The sequence below is a fragment of the Trichechus manatus genome, unplaced genomic scaffold (genome assembly GCF_000243295.1).
Source record: "Trichechus manatus latirostris isolate Lorelei unplaced genomic scaffold, TriManLat1.0 scaffold00016, whole genome shotgun sequence".
In the NCBI taxonomy this organism is placed as follows: domain Eukaryota; kingdom Metazoa; phylum Chordata; class Mammalia; order Sirenia; family Trichechidae; genus Trichechus; species Trichechus manatus.
Genome location: NW_004443952.1, coordinates 23,372,556 through 23,393,512, shown reverse-complemented (window position 1 = coordinate 23,393,512; position 20,957 = coordinate 23,372,556). Strand labels below are relative to the sequence as shown.

General features: G+C 45.0%; 2 protein-coding genes across 2 annotated transcripts in view; one reads left to right on the top strand and one right to left on the bottom strand.

The window, feature by feature from the left end:
* IGFBPL1 (insulin like growth factor binding protein like 1) overlaps positions 1–168 on the bottom strand; it is a 13,657-nt gene extending 13,489 nt beyond the window's left edge. The window contains 1 exon segment of the mRNA XM_023727334.1: positions 3–168. Within this exon segment, the coding sequence (XP_023583102.1) occupies positions 3–168 (166 nt within the window).
* Positions 167–20,957, top strand: part of CCDC180 (coiled-coil domain containing 180) — a 116,133-nt gene continuing 95,342 nt past the window's right edge. The window contains 1 exon segment of the mRNA XM_023727333.1: positions 167–303. Coding sequence (XP_023583101.1) covers positions 167–303 — 137 coding nt within the window.

The following is a 20,957-nucleotide window of genomic DNA, read 5'->3' as shown; positions in this document are numbered from 1 at the left end:
GCGCGCAGCGATCCAGGGGGCGGGGCAACGCGCTGGGGCCGGACAGCGCTCCGGCCGGCACGGACCGCACTCGGGGCGCCGGCCGCCCACGCCGTGGAGCCCGAGACCCACGACCAGCGGCGGCAGCAGCAGAAACAACAGCAGGAAGAGCACCGGCGAGCGCGCCATGGTCTGCTCCGGGACAGCAGTGGCGCCTGTGCTCCGCGCCCCGCTCCGTTCCGCGCGCGGCGCAACCACTCCGCCCGCCCCGCGGCCGCTGATTGGCCGAGTCTGCACCGCGGGGCGCCCGCAGACGGCTGCTAGGTCTGGGCGCCGGCCAGGGGCGTCCGGAGATCGGCTCTCCCGCACCCATTGGAATCTTGGAGAAACTGAGACTCAGTCGGGATGGGAACTTACTGCAGGTCGCTATGATAGAGCCAGGACTGGTTGTCTGGTCCAACAGCCAAGGCTGGCTCCGAATATTCCCCTTAATCATCCCAGAAGGATGCGCTATTTTATTTTACTTTTAGTGGATTTCAAGGTTTTATTTTTAAAAAGAATTCCCGTTGCCTTGGAGTCGATTCCGACTCATAACGACCGTATAGGACAGAGTGGAACTGCCCTATAGGGTTTCCAGGGCTGTAATTTTACGGAAGGCGACTGCGGCATCTTTCTTAAGAAGAGTGGCTGGTAGGTTCGAACTGCCCTGCCAGCGCTTTTAACCACTGCACCACTAGGGCTCCTTTTGAAAGGGATTACATGGTTTAAATTTTACAAATGAATGTAACGGTGAAAAGAGGGTTTCCTCCCACCCTGTATCTCAATCCCTCAACCAGGTGTCTTCGAAGCCACCCTTGTTTCCAGGTTCTTGTGTATCTTTGCAGGAATTTTTTATGCCTATGAAAGCATGTATGATTGCATAGCCCCTTCCCTAAACACACACACACACACACACACGCACACACACGCACGCACACACATAGAGTAGCATTCTGTACACATTGTTCTGCACTTGGCTCTTCCATCTACCGTATTTTACATAGTTTTCCCACATTTTATCATCTCTGAAATCGAGCTTCCGGTACAATTTCCAGCATGGTTTAATTGGCAGGTTTTTCTCCCCCCTTAATGCTACATGGTGCGTTACGGTCAACAACAAAAAACCCAAAGCTTTAGTTTTGATGAGGTGTCGTAATATATTTTAGAGCTCATATAGAGTGCCATGGGCTTTCCCACATTGCTCAGTGTTTAATTGCACAAAAACTGAAGTTTTCTTAACCAGTTGTTTTCAGTCTTCATGTTAACTACAAAGGATGCTCTCTGATCAGTGTCCTGGCGCCCAAGTGTCAGCGTGTTCATGGCTTAGCGGGAAGGTTTGTTGGAAAGGCACAGGTTCTGGCCAAACCAAAAAAACCATTGCCATCGAGTCAAGTCCAACTCCCAGCAACCCTATAGGACAGAGTAGAACTGCCCTATAGGATTTCCAAGGCTGTCGTCTTTATGGAAGCAGACTGCCACATCTTTCTCCCAAGGAACGGCTGGTGGGTTCAAACCACTGACCTTTTGGCTAGCAACCAAGCACTTCACCACTGCACCACCAGGGCTTCTAACAGGTTCAGTTATTTATTCCTGCGGCCCCCAGCCTCCTCCAGCGTGGGCGTTCACCCCAACCCTGCCCCAATTCTGGCAGGAGACCCAGACAAGAAACCCAAAGCAGTTCTGATTGCTGGAATTTGATGTATGCCCAAGTGAAATGAGGACATTGGATGAAGGGAGAGACTTGCTAGCCACACCTAATGGGAGACTTTTTCTGCCTTCACCCCTACTCCTCATACGCCCCGTGCTGTTTTCTTCCTTTTCTGAACTCTTTGTTGGAGCCCCGATGGCGCAGTGGCGAAGAGTTTGGCTGCTACCTGAAAGGTCGGCCGTTCGAATCCACCAGCTGCTCCCTGGAAACCCCGCGGGGAAGTTCTGCTCGGTCCTATTGGGTCGCTATGAGTCAAAATCAACTCAGTGGCAACAGGTTTGGTTTTTTGTTGTTGTTGTTGTTGTTGTTGTTGTTAGGTGTTGTCGAGTAGATTTTGAACTCACAGCGACGCCATGTGACAGAGTAGAACGGCTGTAATCTTTTCGGGACCAGATCAAAAGGTCTTTTTCTCCCACAGAGCCGCTGGGTGGGTTCCAACTGCCAACCTTTAAGTTAGCAGCCTACTGCTTGACCATTGCACCACCAGGGCTCCTGGCTGAACTCCTAGAGAAAGGCTCTTGGAGCCTGGGAAGACCAGCTACAGCGCCTCTGGGTGGCGCCCGTTTTACTTCTCAAGCCCAGTTCCTTCCCAGTTTGCAGTCTTCTAGGGATGTCCTTACCCCCAAAAAGGAGTCCCTGCAGAGGCCATGATATATGGTGGTCAGAGCAGGGCCAGCTGCCTGACCATTCTAGCTGCCCCCTTATAAGCAGCTGCAAAGAGCAGGGATGGTCAGACCTCATTGGGGGTGGGGAGGATTAAATATAATAATGTGGGTAAAGTACTCAGCATAGCTCTCAGTATTTATTAACAATTACTTTCAACCAGGAGTCTGCTGTCTTTACCTGGAATGGCCTTTTCAAGTGCTCACACCCCCTTGACCCTCTCGTGCCCTCCTATGCATCTCTCCTAACAATCACTGTGTGCAAAGACTTCATCCTGGGGTTGGTCACTACAGTGAAAAATTGGAAACAACCAGTAGGTAAATAGCTACTAATAGGCAATTATTTGATTAATTATGGTGTATTCAAAAATAGAGAATTACATGGGCATTGAAAATGAGAAAGGAGATGTAGGTTAATTGAAATGAAAAGATGTTGATAATGTATTGTTTAATGAAAATGGCAGTAATAAAGTGCATGTCTATTGTGATGTCGTATTTGTAAACACATGGATGTGTATATATGCAGAAATTTAAGATTATTGAATGATGTGAAAGAAACACAATGTTAAATTAACAAAGCAGGATTTGAAAACAAAAGAGATAAATCAACAAACTCCATGCTGCTTCTCAGGGATGTCTTTCCTAACAAGTTCAAACTTCCTAACGGTCATGGCTGTCCAAAGAGAGAATGGGCTGCTCCAGAGGTAGTGAGCTCCCCATCAGTGGAGGAGTTCAAGGACAAGTCTCATCAAGGAGCATGGAGGGGGTCAAAGCATCAGATGGGGGTTGGGTGTGATGACCTTTAAGTCCCTCAAATTAAGCCACGATTCCCATAGGTCAGGTCTCCTGACCTTGACCTTGAGACCTGGACTGGACAAAGCATGAGCAAATAAATGTATACAGAAATGATTTGCATGCTTTTTATGCAAACACTGAGGTAGCAGTAACTGAGCAGTGTCATTATTATGCAATTATTATGTGCTTAAGGCAAGTGGAGATACACAATCCTGACAGTCGCATTTCATATGATCTACATGCCTTTGAAGTGGTAGGGAGTGTGTCATGTATGCATGGCAACTCTGAGAATTAAAGCAGGAGACTCATTTTCCAACCCTGAGCCTGTGGCATCAAAGCCCAAGCACTGGGAGGAGAAAACATTCCAAAGCATTGAAGGTGATCAGCATCCATTTCTTCTTTCTTTTTTTCTCCTTATTTTTTAACATTGTGATATACACACACACACACACACTATACACACACACTGTACACACACATATAAAACAAACATTTGCCATTTCGACATTTTTTTACATGTACAATTCAGTGACATTAATTATGTCCATTATGTTATGCAGCCATCACCACTATCCGTTTCCTTAACAAAAGCTCAGCTTGTCCATTTCTTTTTAGAAATTGCCCCAAAGCCCCACAGCCCAGCGCATGAGTTAGCTCTTTTACCCTTCTCTGGTCCCCAGAGTGCCAGTTAACATTGGGCAACACCTGTGGGTCCCATAGGATGGTGGGAAAAAGTGAGGACAGAGTTCTCCTGGTGGGGAAGGGGGTAGAGGCGCCTCTGTTGTCCGGCAGGTGGCGAACACCCATGTACCCGGTCCTCCAATAAAGTAATTAAGCAGCAGCGATGGGTGTGATTTTCCACCGGCTGTGCTCACAGCCCACACGGAGGGGAGGATGGCTAATCCCACTAAGGGTTGATGCATACACGTCCAGCAGCTGTTGAAGTAGGTGTGAATGTTCCAATCCATTCATTACCCCATGAACATAGAGATGAGTGGCAGACTAGCCCTGCCCTTGGCGAGTTTCCATGCAGAAGAGGACAGGGGAGAAGCTAAGATGAGCAGAGGCCTCTCCACAAACAGGCCATGGATTTGAATCTCAAGATTAACAGCCAGGCCATTCATAGAAGGCCCTCATCCAGGCTGAGGGAGCCCAAAATCCTTGTCTCCAGACCTCTGATGGGCTGTTCTCGAGCAAACAGACAGGCGTGTTTCTAGAGGGAAGCACCAGGAAACAATGGTCGGTTATCACATAAATAAAGCAAAGGAAAAGAATCACATGATTATCTCAATCAACACAGAAAAGGCATTTGATAAAATTCAACATCCTTTCCTGACAAAAACTCTCAGCAAAATAGGAGTAGAAGGGAAATTCCTCAACATAATTAAGGGTATATATGCAAAACCAACAGCCAACGTTATTCTCAACAGAGAAAGATTGAGAACATTCCCCTTAAGAACAGGAACGAGGCAAGGATACCCTTTATCTCCACCCTTATTCAATATTGTACTGGAAGTCCTAGCTAGAGCAATAAGGCAAGACAGGGAAATAAAGGGCATCCAAATTGGAAAGGAAGAAGTAAAACTAGCCTTATTCACAGATAACATGATCTTATACATAGAAAATCCCAAAGTCACCACAAGAAAGTTACTGGAACTAGTAGAAGGATTCAGCAAAGTGGCAGGATACAAGATCAACACACAAAAATCAGTTGGCTTCCTCTACACTAACAAGGAGGACTCTGAAAAGGAAATCAAGAAATCAATACCATTTACAATAGCCCCCCAAAGCATAAAATACCTAGGAATAAACCTAACCAGGGATGTAAAAGACTTATACGAAGAAAGCTGCAAAATACTACTGCAAGAAACTAAAAGAGATCTTCATAAATGGAAAAACATTCCATGCTCTTGGATAGGAAGACTTAGCATTGTGAAAATGTCAATACTGCCCAAAGCCATCTATAGATACAATGCAATCCCAATCCAAATCCCAACAACATTCTTTAATGAAATGGAAAAACTAATCTCTAACTTTATATGGAAAGAAAGGAGGTCCTGAATAGCTAAAGTAATATTGAAGAAGAAGAACAAAGTAGGAGGCCTAACACTCCTCTATCTGAAACCGGGGGAGGGACTTCTAGGCGGGCAAATTTCCATTCAACGCTGCGTTAAGTGGGAACGTATCAAGACACACAGTGCTGCAAAGATGGGGAATCAGATTCTGGCAACCAAAACGAATGACAGAGAATTTACCCTCCTGCCATAAATAGCTATAAAACCTGGACAAAATAAAGAAAACAACTGTTTGTAAACACTGGGCATGGATCTGGCACAGGGCTTGGCAGGGGGAAGCATACAACGGAGCCCCACGTCTACCCACGCTTCTCCCTGGGAATGTTTTTCCAGGCTGCCCAGTACAGAAGTGGCGCCCAAGAGGAGGCAGAGATCAGGTTCAGGGCTAAGGCAGCTGGGATTGGGGTGCAGAGGGGCAGGGCACAGAGAGGGATCCCCAGAAATCTGTGTGGAGATTCCCCTTAGACTTTTGCTGACCCTGGACTGCAGAAGTTGAGGGCAAGATAGGAGGCCTGGCAGAGAGCAGCTGCTGGGAACTGAGTGGAGATTCTGGGGCTCCCACAGGGCTGATGGGACATTAGCATTTCAGCCAACCCAGAGCAGAGAGTTCCAGCCCTGCAGGGCTCTTTCTCCAAACTCAAAGACACCAGCATCAGCCAAACAGCACCCCTCTGCAGAGGCCTGAGCTTCAGCTCCAAGGACCCCCTTCTACATACTTCTGACTTTTAATAATTTCAACCTTTCCCTTGGTTCTCTTAGTCCTAATGGTGGTAGCTGCTTTCTACAGTTGCTATCCCTATGTCCTAGTTAACAATTCTTTATATTTAAAGTATCATCTGTCACCGGACTAGACCCTGAGTGATATATCAAAATTGTTATTGTGTGCCATGGAGTCGATTTCAACTCAGAGCAACCGACCGTATAGGACAGAGTAGAACTGTTCCATAGGGTTTCCTAGGCTGTAATCTTTACAGAAGCAGATCACCAGGTCTTTTCTCCCGCGGAGGCACTGGTGGGCAAACTACCAACCTTCTGGTTAGCAGCTGAGCACTTAATCATTGTGCCACCAGGGCTAAAAATAATGTGCCATTACTGTGCTAGGGAGCATTTGATCCCTCCCTGAGCCAGGGTCCACATAAAAACATAGTTGTTTTTTTTTTTTTCTTATTCTTAAATGTCTGCCCCGTAGGTTTCATCTTGCCACGTCACATCCCTAATTTGTAGATGCATTCATTCATTCATTCAGCAAGCTTTCAGAGAATCTACGGCTGCCCCGGGTCTGTGCTGGGCACTGGGACGTAGATGAATGAGCCATGTGCTGTGTGCTCAAGCAGGCGGCCTGCGGGGGCAGATAAGTAAGCACACGATGAACTTTTAGTGCAATGAGTGCCACTGTAGAGAAGAACTCGGTGAAAAGAGAGCCAAGAAAGGCTTTCTGGAAAAAGATGCTTCCTAAACTGAGTCTTGTAGCGCCATTGGGTGTTGGTCTGGAAGGAGGGTGGCGAGAGGGAATCCAGGTGGAAGGAACAGTGTCTCCTAAGGCATGAAGACCAGAGAACAGAGCACATTCAGGGGAGAGGAGTAAGCTCAGCACCGCTTCAGTGGGAGGCAAAGCCCAAGAGGTCAGCGGGGCCCAGCCTGGTAAGCTGAGAGGCTTGGAAATGGTGGATCCAGTCCTGGCCACGGCCATTCAGGCCTGTATTGCTTTCTGACTCACTGACACTTTACAGGTGGAGGGAAAAGGGACAGCACATACCCACAGGGGAGCCAGAGGGTAAGTCTTTGAGGAAAGTCCTTCCAGGTTCTCCTCTCTTCCCTTCAGGGTTTTCCCCCCTGGGGATTTTACCAAAATGCAAGGTTTGTGCTGTGGCTGCCTATAGAAATCGCCACCTTGTGGACAATCCAGGAATTACATATCTAAAGATGACATTGTTACTCATACATGAATTCAACAAATATTTCCTAAGAGCCAAGGTCCCTGGGTGATGCAAACGGTTTCTACTTCTCTGGCAACAAAAAGTTTGGCAGTTTGAACTCACCCAGTGGCACTGCGAAAGAAAGGCCTGGCAATTTGCTTCCATAAAGTTTACAGCCAAGAAAACCCTATGGAGTAGTTCTACTCTGTAACACTTGGGCCGCCATTAGTCAGAATTGACTCGATAGCATGCAACAACAATAGAATGAGCCAAAGTGCTGGAATAAGAAGCTCTCAACAGAGACCAGAACTGCATAAAGATAATCACTGGATGCCCAGAGGTATGAGTTTGCCTGAAGTAATGGAGGTTGGATTAAGAAAGGTATGCAAGGGCCCAGTTGTGCCTTCCCACCAATCTGCAGTTGCACAATTTCACCTGTCCCCCACCACGTCAAAGATGTGGTGAAACCGATGTGAAATTGCTCACCACAGCTTAGCAAGTAAATACAATGAAGCCCGTGTGTACCTTCTCAATGCCAGCCAGTGCATACCGTGTTAATCTTTCCCTGGAGAGAGACCAAGCTTCATAGAGATGACACCTGAGCTGGGTGAGGTAGAGAGAAGAGGTCTTTCGAGACCACCTCTGACTTCCTCATTTTACAGAGGAGGTGACTGCAGCACAGGATAGGAAGGGACTTGCTCAAGGTCACCCAGCAATTCGAGGGCAGAGTTGGGGTGAGGACCTGGATTTCTGGGTATCCCAGCCCAGGGCTCTTTTTCCTGCACAGGCTGGCCTTCCTGTTGAAATGGATCCTACTCCTGGCACTCTACAAATGGCTCTTGGATGGTTTAATCTGCTCATGCCTGCCCCCCAGAACCTCCACCGCAGTAACTCCTCCCAGCCTGCTTTCTGGTGCAGTAATCTCTTCCCTCATTCTCCGCACTCTGTGTGAAATTGCAATACGCTAAAGCTCTTCCTAGGGAGGACTCTGTGCATAAGCCAGGATCCTGGCCCACCTGGGAAGTAGGCACAGGGAGCATCCGAACAACATCCATCCTTGGGGACTAGCATGGTTCTTAGCACGTAACCAGTTGCCTCAGAGTTGAGTCCGACTCATGCTTCATAAATATTTATGATGTGAATGAAAGAGGGAAGGGAGGGGAGGTGTATGGGGCCCATGGGTTAGTCCCAGTGTTCTGGGAAGATAAGTTCCGGCCAGATCTTAAAGGCCACTTAATGCTCTTAAGGAGTTTGACTTTCTTCTGCTAGCAGGGGAAGCCAGGGATGTTGTGAACAGAGGAGGGACAGGATTGGAATAGTTTAGCTTCATTCTCCTTCAAAGAGAGAAAAATAGTTTCTAATCAAGGGTCGTTCCCACCGCAGAAAGACATCGATATTACTTAATGAAGAAATTGCACTGAGTCTTCTTTTGTTTCTAAATTTTATAATTAAGACATATCTCTGTAGGATAAACAGAGGCTGTCCTGTGATCAGTCCCTCAACACTCAGGAAATGAGCTCGTTCTTCAGAATACACAGCTGACTCTCCTCTGCACGTCACTGGAGCTCTGAACCCTGCTAAATACGGGACTCAAACATGGCAACTCTTCTGAATCTGAGATCTGGTCTAGTCAGTCATTTCTGTCCTCACTCTTTGCCAACTGCAGCTCCATTACATGGACCCTGGAAAGAGGGCTCTAGTGAAGTGCTATATGGCTCTGTTCTAGTCAATGTTTTTATCAATGACCAGGATGAAGTGAGAGAAAGTACTCAAATACCTCAAAGCTGAAAAAGGAATTAATATACATTGGTTAGAAAAATAATATTGAAAAAGTCTTGCATAAGTTAGAATAGTAGAGAGAAATGAAAAGTAGACATGTTGTAGGGAGATGTGTAAAATTCTACATCTGGATTCAACACTAAAATGAGAAAGCATGAGAGGGGGACATGAAATCCACCACATACAACTTGCCCAAATTTGTCAGTTCAAAAGAGCCTATACGCAGAGCAAGGTAGCCCCTCAGAAATGGGTCCTCATTACTAGGGATAAGATTTTCTTGAACTTAAACATTTTAGAACAAGCATCTTAGCTTTTCTCCCACTTTAAAGTAGCTGCTGTTCCCAACCCCGTGGGGCAGTGGCAATTCAATCATAACTCTTCTTCCTTAATGGTATGAAGAGAGGAACTGTGGAGTTGTGAGGAGAACCCCTGTGATTGTTAAGGTTGTGTGTCAACTTGCCTGGGCCATAATTCTCAGTGGTTTGACGGTTATGTATTTTGACAGTTGTATGATGATGTGATCACTTCCATGACGAGATTTGATATAATGTGATCACCTCCGTGATGGGATCTGCTATGAGTAGCCAATCAGTTGAAAGGGAGTTTCCTTAGGGGTGTGGCCTGCATCCAATATAGGTGGACTTTCTGCCAAGGCTCATGGGCTTTTGCTAGCTCTGGCTCCTGTGGCTGGCTCCTGTTTGTCTGACCACTAGTTCTTGGGACTTGAGCTAGCAGCTTACCTGCGGTCTTGCCTACCAATGTTGAGATTCGTCAGTCTTTGCAGCCTGTGAGCAAGAGCCCTGCTGTCTGACATGCCGACCTTGAGTTCACCAGCCCCTGTGGCTATGTGAATCAGGAGAAGCCTCCAGCCTGACCCATGGACTTGGAATGCTCCAGCCTCTACAGCCATGTGAACCATTTCCTTGATATAAATCTCTCTGTATATTCATATGCTTCACTGGTTTTGCCTCTCTAGAGAACCCAGCCTAAGACAATCACCATGAGCAAGTCAAGAATTTAAAATATTCATTTGAAGTCTGACAATGGAGCCAGGAAGCCCCGGCAGAGGGCGCTCCAGGAAGAGATAGCCATCTCCATGTGCCTGGAAGTGGAAGAGCTTTGCTATTCTTTTATGTGAATTATGTGGGTAGAGGCACTAAGAACTGCCTCTTTCAGAGAATGTGGGGCCTGAGTTCAGAGAAAATACATTAATAGTGTGTCTTTGTTTCTAAGTATCCAGTAAGGAGATTCTGCTCTACTCCATCTTCATATTTCTCTGTTTTTTTTTTTCACTTTTATTTCGTTTTCAACTGAACAAGCACATGCTGAATCAGATCTAGTTGTGGCTTCCAAGCCACTATCATTTAGTAGGGGAATTGGGACTAGGATACGATTCAGTGTGATGTGACTGTGTATTCAGCATTCCATGATAGAACATGATAGAAGTTTATTTCTAACGTAATAGAAGCTTATTTCTCACTCATGTAAAGGCTCAGACATGTATTCCTGGTCTGTGATCGGCTCTCCTCAAGTGTTGATTCAGGGACTCATGCTCCTTCCATGTTGTGACTCCACCGTTTTCAACACCAGCTTCAAGGTGGCAGAAGGGAAAAGAGAGAGTGAAGAGGATGCCCTACTTCCTGAGCACCTGACACAAAGGGGAAGGGATGGATAAGGTCCATTGGGAGGCAAAATGAATGGAGTGAGGGCAGGGGAGGAGCCACAGAGGACTCTTGGGTGATGAGAATGTGGTGGTGCCATTAACCTCCCCAGGAGCTGATTGGATTGACAGATGAGGGCACCTGGGTTCCAGTTCTAATTTGGCCCTGGAAATAAGGAGCTCATTTAGGATCCATGGCCAGTTCTGGCAATTGAGCAATCTCCTCATATCCTCAGCAGCAGGAGTCATGCTCTGCCCTGATCAGACCTGACCATTCCTTATGCTCCTGCATCTCTCTGGGCACTAGCTGGTACTTGTCTCACTGATGATTACTTGGCTCTTGCTCTTTGTCTCAGTGTCAGACTCCTGAGAGAGAGGATCTGGTGGGCCCAGTCAATCACCACTGCTCTTGTTGGGCAAAGTCTGTCTGAGTGATGCAAACGGTAAAGCACTGGGCTATTAACCAAAATGTTGGTGGTTCAAATGCACCCAGAGGTGCCTCAGAAGAAAGGCCTGGTGATCTGTTTCTGAAAGGTCACAGCCATGAAAACCCTATGGAGTGCAGTTCTACTCTGCACGTATGGGGTCACCGTGAGTCAGAATTGACTTGATGGCAACTAATTTTTTTTTTTTGGTTCTTGTTGGGCAGAGTATTCAGAACACATGATAGATTGGTGTGATCTATGATTGGCAGTTCTTGGGTCAGACACCAAGCTTTGGTGCAGTCAGCAGTGGTCTGGGCACAGGGTCCTGTGCCCAGCATGACTGCTTCTGTGAGGGAACCCTTAGAACAGCTCTGTGGGCATGGCAGGTTTCCTGAGGCTTGGCCAATCCTGTTATCGCATGTCCCTTCTTTAAGCCTCAGTTTTCTTATCCTTAAAATAAAGGACTTGGAGGACATGATGCTTATAGGTCCTCCACATTCTGTGCTGTGTGAACTAGGGTAACACTAGCTGCTGTAACAAATAAGCCTCCTACTTCACTAGCTTATTACTCTAGAACTTATTTCTTGCTCACAGGCCAGTCCTTAAGGGGCATAGTCCATGTACAGAGCAGCTTCCTCTACATGGTGATTCAGGGACCCAGATGCCTTCCATCTTTTGATCCTACTTCCTTTAGGGCCTTGGAGTCCAACCAGCAGATGGGGAAAAAGAAGGTGGAAAAGATACACTTACTAACTGTCTTGGCCCAGAAGTGACTCATATCTCTTCTGCTCATATTCCATCAATGAGACCTAGTTCCATGTTTACTCTGAGATGCCAGAGGGGGTGGAGAGTACAGCCCCTGGCTGGGCAGCCCCTGCCCAGCAGCAGCCTTACTGTATGGAAAGGAAGCAGGAACTCCTGGTAGACAGGTAGCCAGTTCTGCCACATGGGTAAGGTTCAGTTTTGAAGTTGTCTCCAGCCCCTTCTTCCAGCAAGTGGACTGCCTCATTTCAGAGGAGAATCTTGAACCCAGTGGTCCTAGTTTACTTCCTTGAGGAAGAGTCCTAGTTTATTGCTGTAATAATTATTTTACAACTAGCCAAAGGGGCCTCAGCTGCTGGGCAAAGCTCCGACGTCTCAGGGGGCCAGGGCTCGCAGTAGGGAGTTCAACGAGACAGCAAGAGTCCAGGGAAGAGGAAATAAGGAGAGAAGTTCTAGCTTTTGCAGCATGAGAATGGGAGAAAGATCAGAAGAATAGCCACCAGTGTGTTTAAACGAGGAAGGAGACCGCCACTTTTATTTCTCTAGTAAATATTTGACTGAATGTTTGCCTTTTCTCTGGTGGATTTTTTTTTTTTTTTTTTTTGAGTGCTATAAAGAGAACTAGGCAGAACATCAGAACTTCAGAAGAAGTTGTAACTCAGAGCCAGGAGGAGCCCAAACAAGGATCCAGAGAATCTTCATTTGCCAGCAAATCGCTCACCAGGGCTACAGGCGGTGCTTCGACATCAAGATGTTTTCCACAAATGCAAGGTGAGTTCTAAGTCATGTCTGAGACAAGTCATACTAGACAACCACATGTTCCTGGCAACTTTCTTCTCTGATGTTGTGGATTAATGGAAACTGGGAGAAAGGCAGCATGGTTTTGCTAATCCCTAGGCAGTCTGGCCCAGAGGAAAGAACAATGGATGGGATACTGAACTCTGGGTTTCTAGGTCAGTAAATAGATTTTGTTCATCGTTAGTTCAAACCCTGCAGTTCTCTCACGTTTGTTCAGACTGCTTCTGCCATAGGAGCTGACAATGACATTGAAGACTCATAGAATTTGACAGTAGGGAAGAGCTACTTATGTGATCATCCTACAGCCAAATTGTCAGGGTTCAAATTCTGGCACCCGCACATGCTAGCTATGTGAGCTTGGACAAGGTTCTTGATTTTTTGGTGCCTCAGTATCTTCATTTGTGAAATAGGTTGCTAATAGTACCTCTGTTATATAGTTGTTGTGAGGAAGAAATTAGTTAACAAATATAGTGCACAGTAGGCCCTTGAGAAATGTTAGCTTGCTATCCATCCATTCAGGAAACATGGATGAGCACCAGCTACTGCCAAATGTTGGGCTAGGAGCGGGCACACAGTGATGAATGAGAAGGGTCCCCACCCTTAAGGAGTTCCCGTCTAGGGGGACAAAGACTCATGGAAAGACAGTTCCAGACAGTGGGCTGGCTGCTGTGACAATGGGGTATGTTCATGGTTCAAAGCAGTGCCATCCTTTCCCTTCAAAAGTAACCAGACTGAGACCCATGGGTCTGCCAAGCCCAAGGAGCCACAACGCTTAGCTGCAGAGCTGGGACTCGAACTTGTGTTTCCTGTCCAGGCCTCTTTACATGAGTGCCGCAAAGGAGGCCAGCAGGTCATTCTGGGCAAAAGTAGGGTACTTGGGGGCCACCCTTCCAGCAGAATGGAAATGGGGACTGGTCATGGGCCAAGCCTGGGAAGCTGCTGTGGCTATTACTTAACCAGATAAGGGGCTGAAGTCCACTGCGCGGTTGGTGGCCCCAAGGGCAATGGAGTACCTCACCCCCACTACTAGTAGGAGGCTGAGGGAAGCCAGTCTGGCTAAATGTGACATATGCTGGGCTGAGGCTGGGGAGGGACGGGAAGGCAGATCCTGTGAGGCACACTGAAGGGGCCACTGCTCAGCCTGGAGAAGCCTGACCCCAGGCACGCTGGAACAGAGGAGCAGACAGGGTCTGGGGTCTGAGGGGGTAGAAACGCAACCAGTGAAGGTCCCATTTCAGCTCAATGAAAGGAAAAACCTTTTCTTTGGTCAGAGCTGTCCAAAACCAGAGAAGGGATGGGAAAGAGAAGTAGTACTCATTGAGCTCCTATGCTGGACACTTGACTCTCATTGTATCTGACCCTCACAGCACCCTGCAAGGCAAGCATTAGACCCATTTTAAGGATGAAGAAAGTAAGGCCCAAGAGGGCACGGCTTGCCCACGGTCACACAATTGGGGAGTAGTGGAGCTGGGATTCGGTCTCAGGCCTGATTGTCTCTAAAACCAAAAATCCAAATCTGTTGCCGTTGAGTCGATTCCAACTCATAGAAACCCTATAGGACAGAGTAGAACTGCCCCATAGGGTTTCCAAGGAGCTGCTGTTAGAGTTGAGCTGTCACATTTTGGTCAGCAGCTGAGCTCTTAACTACTCTGCCGCCAGGGTTCCTGGTTGGCTCCCAAGCCAGGCTTTTCCCACTGGGCCTTGCTGACTCAGTAAGATGGAAGAGTCTGCCTTAGAGGGTAGAGGATTCTCCACTATCGGAAGTGCCCAAACAGGGCTTTGTGGCTCCCCAGTGTATGTGTGGTATTATGGAGGGCAGACAATCATCAACCGGGGCTGCATCTGAGAGCCTTTGAGTGACCAGTCCTGAGTCGCTACGATTCCATCACTAAAGGTGGCTAAGGGTGTCTTCATCAAGTGTGGATGGGGTGTCGCTCCGCCATATGCATGTCAAGCACGCACAGTGCACTATATTTCTCTCTCTTCCACTTCATCGCTCCCTCCTTCCTTTATCTTTCTTCCTCCCTCCCTCTTAGCTGTGTCAGCTTGGACAAGGTTCTTGATCTTTTGGTGCCTCAGTTTCCTCATCTGTGAAACAGGTTGCTCTTTCATACAGTTATTCTGAGGATGAAATTAGTTAACAAACATAGTTCATAGATGTGCACCATAGCTTGCTTGGATTTATTACATGCTTTGTCCCAAGTCAGAAGCCACGGGTAGGGGTGGGTGGGAGAATGGTTAGAATCCAAAGTAGAATAAGACACGTCTCTTGCTTTTGAAAAGCCCACAGTCTAAAAATGAGAGATTAGACACGAAAAATGCATCTGTAGCATGAAGCACATGTGATCAGTGCTAGAGGGCCCTGCAGGCCAGGTACTGGGGGGGGTGGAGAGGGCGAGGCTGGAGGAGGGGGCAGGGAGATGAGGGAGGTTGTTGCAACAGTGCAGGGGGGAGGTGATAAGGGTCTGAGCTAAAGTTCCCAAATGACCTCACCCGCTGTTTGCACTCTGAGCAAGTCATGGTGTTTAGGAACCCTACGGTGCAAAGACATACTTACTGGATGCATCATCAAATCAAAGGCCATCAGGGATGGGTGGGCCTCTAGCGATCATCTGATAGCCTTCTTTAAACAGCTGGTTGAAACCCATTAGTGGACTGTAAAATTAATTTAGTGCTTATGACTTGCATTTTAGAAAATTGAATGGAACAGAATAGAAATGAATGGAATCAAATTAAAAATGCCAGAGGGCACTGTGCATATTAAGAGAATTGTTTGTGAAAATCTGTTACACACACACACACATCCGAACTGGGTCATAGCTATAATGTGTATTTGGCCACAACTGTGACTTGTCAAAAAAACTTAAAAACACTGATCTGGTCCAATCTCTTCATTTAACGGAGGAGGGAAAAAGACTGCAATGTGGAGTGCTGGGAAAAGAGAGTAAGGTGGGGTGCTGTTTCCTGCATGCATTCTTTCCTCTAAACTTGTGGTCTTTCTCCTAAAGCAAAATTCGTATTTACCTCCATCCTCCAAACACAGACACCTTCATTATTCTAGGTGATACCCAGAGCCCAGTGGTGTGCTCCAAAGTGTGTAATAAGTTGCTCCCTGAAATAAGTATGCATATATGTACATAAATTATTTTAATTTGCACTGATAAAACAGATGCATCGCACACAATTTACAAAAATAATAAAATTTACAATGCTTTTTATTGTATATTTCATATAGCCAATCGATTCTCGCAGAATGCTTCATTGATTTTTGCTGAACTCCTGTATTTGGAGCCAACTTATGGTTGCGATTGACCAATGAGTATTGTTCTGACATGAATGTTGGTTGATATTTTTGCTTATATTAAGGAATAAGACAAATGTGAAACAACAAAGATGTATGTCAGAACTTCACTCGTTTGTCAATGGATGGGAACTACTTTGTTGAATCTGGTAAGAGTTTTTGAATTTTGGAAGAATATTTCCTCAATTTCTTTTGCTATCCACAATGTAATAGCTACCAACATGACTAACACATTTAAGTTTAATCTTCGTTATTAAATTTTCTCCATCACTTTATAGACAATCTTCAAAGCAATAAATCAAGCCCTAATTTGTAGTGTTTGCCAATTTCTACGGTATAAACACTCCCATCATGGCTAATTTCAAACTACCAACAGGGTATTGGAGCCCTGGTGGCGCAGTAGTTAAAAGCTACTGCTGCTAGCCAAGAGGTCAGCCGTTCAAATCCACCAGGCGCTCCTTGGAAACCCTATGGGGCAGTTTTACTCTATCCTATAGGGCCGCTATGAGTCGCAACGGACTCGATGGCAATGGGTACCATGATGTTACTGAGCATGAAGTTGGGAAGAGATACAGAATAGCACACCATTATATGGTATTTCCGCCACACAGGTACAATAGATGTAAATAATCCCAAGAGCATAGATAATATTACAAGGTAACAAAGTAATTAGGAAGTGATGAAGTGGAGTCTTTATAACATTTATTTTTAATATAGCTTATTTAATTGTAAATTTATATAATCTAATTTTAACAACTGTCTTGAAACATTCCTGATAATTTGACAGTTGGTTCTCCCAAGCTGGTACAAGCCAGCATCAGCATACCACTGCATCTGCCTCAGAACTCCAAGGCAGGATTCTGGGAAGCCTGCATGAACTAGGGGATTCATGGGATTCAGAAAGGCAGGTCAGGGCTGGCCCCGAATCAGATACCCTGAGGCTGTGTTGCCATAGGCATCACATGGATACACACACACACACACACACACACACACATACACACACACACACACACACACACACTCTGCAAGCACCTCTTCCTCCTTCCCTACCCCTTTTTTGCACTAAGCAGTGGGAACAAATTTCCTTCTACTGCCCTTGAAGTAGCCAGCAGACTGCTCACTGAGCTGAACCTGAACAGGATGCGTGATGTAGGCTGGTCATTGCCCCTCTCTGGGCCTCAGTTTCTGGAGACAGATTTCTATTGAATTTCATCAACATTCCCTGAGCCTCTCTGTGCCAGGTGCTGAGCTGGACTCTGGGGATCAGATATGAGTCAGACACAGCCGGAAAGGTCAGGGAACTCTAGGAGCTCTGAGCAGCCAGGTGAGCCAACTGCTGGGACGGTAGGATGGTGACGTGTTCTGGAGTCTGCCTCCCAGCTTCCTCTCTTCCTGGGCAAATTATTAAACCTCTCCTGGCTTCAGATTCCTCATTTTAAAAAGAAGATAACACAACCTACCTCACATGATTCTTGTAAAAGTTAAATTAGATCATATAAGATAGCAGAGTGCCTGAGACTTAGTGATACACAATAAAGTGACATTGATCAATGAAAGCTATTGTCATATGTTTAACTTATTACCATTGTTGTTGTGTGCCATTGAATTGATTCTTACAGCGACCCTATAGAATAGAGTAGAATTGCCCCATAGGGTTTTCTAGGATGTAGATCTTTACAGGAGCAGGTCACCAGGTCTTTTTTTCTGTGCTAACCAACCTTTTGGTTAGCAGCTGAGAGCTTATCCATTGTGTCCCCAGGGCGCCTTAACTGATCACTATAGCTTGTTGATATTAGGACCAAGGGAAGCAGAAGAATTCTGGGAGCACAGATACCCCCCCAGCAGATGATCAACATGGGCTGGTGGGGGCGGGGGTGTTGGGGAAGGGAGTTGGGAATGCAGATAACCTACACTCTGGACTCAGCAGCTGTCTCTCTTTCCTTGGACTGGCCCTCATAGCTTTTGGTTTTTTCAAAAAATCTTTTTTAACTTAATGAAAGATTTGTAATGTTTAGCCTAGCACAGAACAAACTGTGCACATTTTTACTTTAGACTGATTTCATGCATGTCTTCCCTAAAGAATGGTGCCTTATTGCTTTGCCTTTCCCTGGTTACAAAAGCAACCCATTCATTCAGGCAACATGTATTTATTGCCTTCTACTTGGTGTCAGGCACTGATCTAAGTCGGGGAATGGGGGATACTCAGCTGTCAAGCAATATATCTCTACTGCACTGCACTTTGAAAATTCAGAAAAAAAAAACATAAAGAAAAAGAAAGCAGGATGACTTCTAATTCCACTACTCAGAAGTGGCGCAGTGGTTAAGTGTTCAGCTACTAACCAAAAGATCCGTGGTTTGAACTCACCAGCCGCCCCTCAAGAGAAAGATGTGGCAGTCTGCTTCTGTAAAGATTATGGCCTTGGAAACCCTATGGGACAGTTCTACTCTTCTACAGGGTAGCTGTGAATCAGAATCAACTCAACTGCAACAGCTTTAACAACTAGGTATCATATTGTTTTATATATATATATTTTCACTTAACAGTATACAGGTAGTCCTCAACTTACAATGGGGTTCTGTTCAGACAACTCCGTTGTAAGTCGGTTCTGACATAAGTCAAATACTTCTTTTTTTCTTTTTTAGTTTTCATTATTATTGCCTTTTATTATCAGCATCTTTATAAATCCAGCAGTAGTTTGAATAAATCATAAAATTGAACATCTGCAAGCGAACATCTGAGAATGATCACATCAGCAGATTACTTGCTGCAACATATTACTAATAATAAGATGTACAAAAGAAAAGACGGTCGTAACTGGAGTTTATTGTACCTTGAATACTTTGTAAGTTGGGGACTAGCTGTATTGTAAGCACATTTCTAAGCCATTATCAGTGTTACGTGGGTCTTCTAAAGTTGGGGGACACTGTTTTGTGGCTGCCCTGTCTATGCTGTTTACCCTTCAATAAATCTGCCTGACCAGCCTGGGCTCACCAGGATGCAATATGGCCCTCAGAGCCCAGGGAATTGGGCTTGGTGGCCTTCTAACTGGCGCTGACTCCAGTGCTTGATTTATTTGTTCACTGCAGTGGCTGCTGGAGTGGGAGGTTATCCCAGGGGGGCCAGACTGTAGCTATGTATCTGGAACTAATTTAGAGAACTACACTATAAACCCTCCTTGAGCTTACCTGTTATAAGATGCTGCCAGACTAACCCCTGGCTCAGCCCCTCCAAGCAGGAGATAAGCCCAGCATGGAATCTGTTGAGGCAGGGTCATCCATCAAAAAGAATTAGCTAGGCTTTGAATGCTAATATGAGACATTTCCTGTATTAATTAAATTAAAAAATCAAGTTTAGTATGACCCCATTTTTGCTTAAAAATTATATAGGTTATCTGTATTTAAAAAAAAAAGTTGCTGTACAGAGTCAATTCCAACTCATGGTGACCCCACGTGTGTCAGAGTAGAACTATCATCAGGGTTTTCAATGGTTGTGATCTTTTAGAAGTAGATGCCAGGTCTTTCTTCCAAGGTGCCTCTGGGTGGATTGGAACCGCCAAACTTTTGGTTAGCAACGTAGCTCTTAACTGTTTGCACCAGTCAGGGACTCCATCTAGGTTGTAAACACATGTAATCATGAGAGGAGAAAGGACTTTCATTTTCTGCTTTGTACATTTGTAAATTTTTGAATGTCTTACCATGAGCGTGGATTACATTTGAAATGTTATACACACATATGAGAGAGAGATTAAGAGACAGAGACAGATGTTAGCGTTCTAGTACACGTTCTCAAGCAGCTCTCCGATTATTTTCTTAGCTTACATTTTTAGAAGTAGAGTTCCTAGAAACAGAATTGCTACATTTTAAAGGTTCTTGGTATACATTACAAAATTAATCCTCAGAATGGTTATACCAGTTTATACTCTGACCACCAGTTAATGTATACCAATTTGTCTTAAATTTCAATAATGCTGGGTAGTTATTTTCAATATTTCTCAGTCTAATAGGTAAGACAGCATCTCATCTTAGTTTCTACTTTTCTTACTAATTGAAATTATAAGTATTTATCAAACATTTGTATTTCTTTGTTGGTGGCTTAATATTCTTTGGGTATTTTTCTTCTTGTGGTATTTCTCTTTTAACCTTTGTTTCATTTTTTTCTCATCTGGTCATTTGTTGGAGTGATTGAATTTTCTATCGTTCATATACAATTTTTAATATGCTGGTTTGAGAGGTTTCCATTCTATTTATATTTTCTGGGAGTTAATATGGATTTTTAACATATTTACTTAGAATTATATTTTTCTTATAAAACCTAGAAAGAGAAAACAAATTTATTTCTTCTTGAACATGATGAGAAGTTGTTAATTGTTTAAGTTCCTCTGCCCTCCACACCTCCTCCCACCCACCTCTCCCTCTTCTCGTATGGGGTGTCATCTTGTATTTTAGTTCAAAATTGGCATTTCAAGCATCGTTTTTAAAATGATGATTACTTGTTTAGATATTTAACAATAAGTTTTACTAAAATTTCTGTTCATTGTAACTTTTAAATCCTTCTTCATCCTTATAAATTCATTTTTCTTATTACTCAAGAATTTCCTCCGCAGTTTCTTTCAGAGGGGTTCTGTAGGTGGGATGATTTCCCTTGAAGCTAATGAAGCTTAAGCCTCAAGGCTCCTCACTTGCACAGGCCCCTTCCTAGGCTCTAAAAGGGTGGAAGGGACCCTAGTCATGTGCATACATGATCATACGTTTTTGTAAAATTTGAAAAAGTGAGATATATATATATATATTTTTTTTCAGGAAGCTTTTAGGATCTCTTTATTCTTTTTTTTTTTTCTTTTATTGTACTTCAGGTGAAGGCTTGCAAAACAAATAGTTTCTCATGAAACAGTAGTACACATACTGTTTTATGACATTGGTTAACAACCCCACAACATGTCAACCCTCTAACTTTTCAACCTTTTTTTTGTGAAAATACACATAGCCAAAGATACACCATTTCAAAAATTTCTACATGCACAGTTCAGTGACATTGACTATGCTCTTCCAATTGTG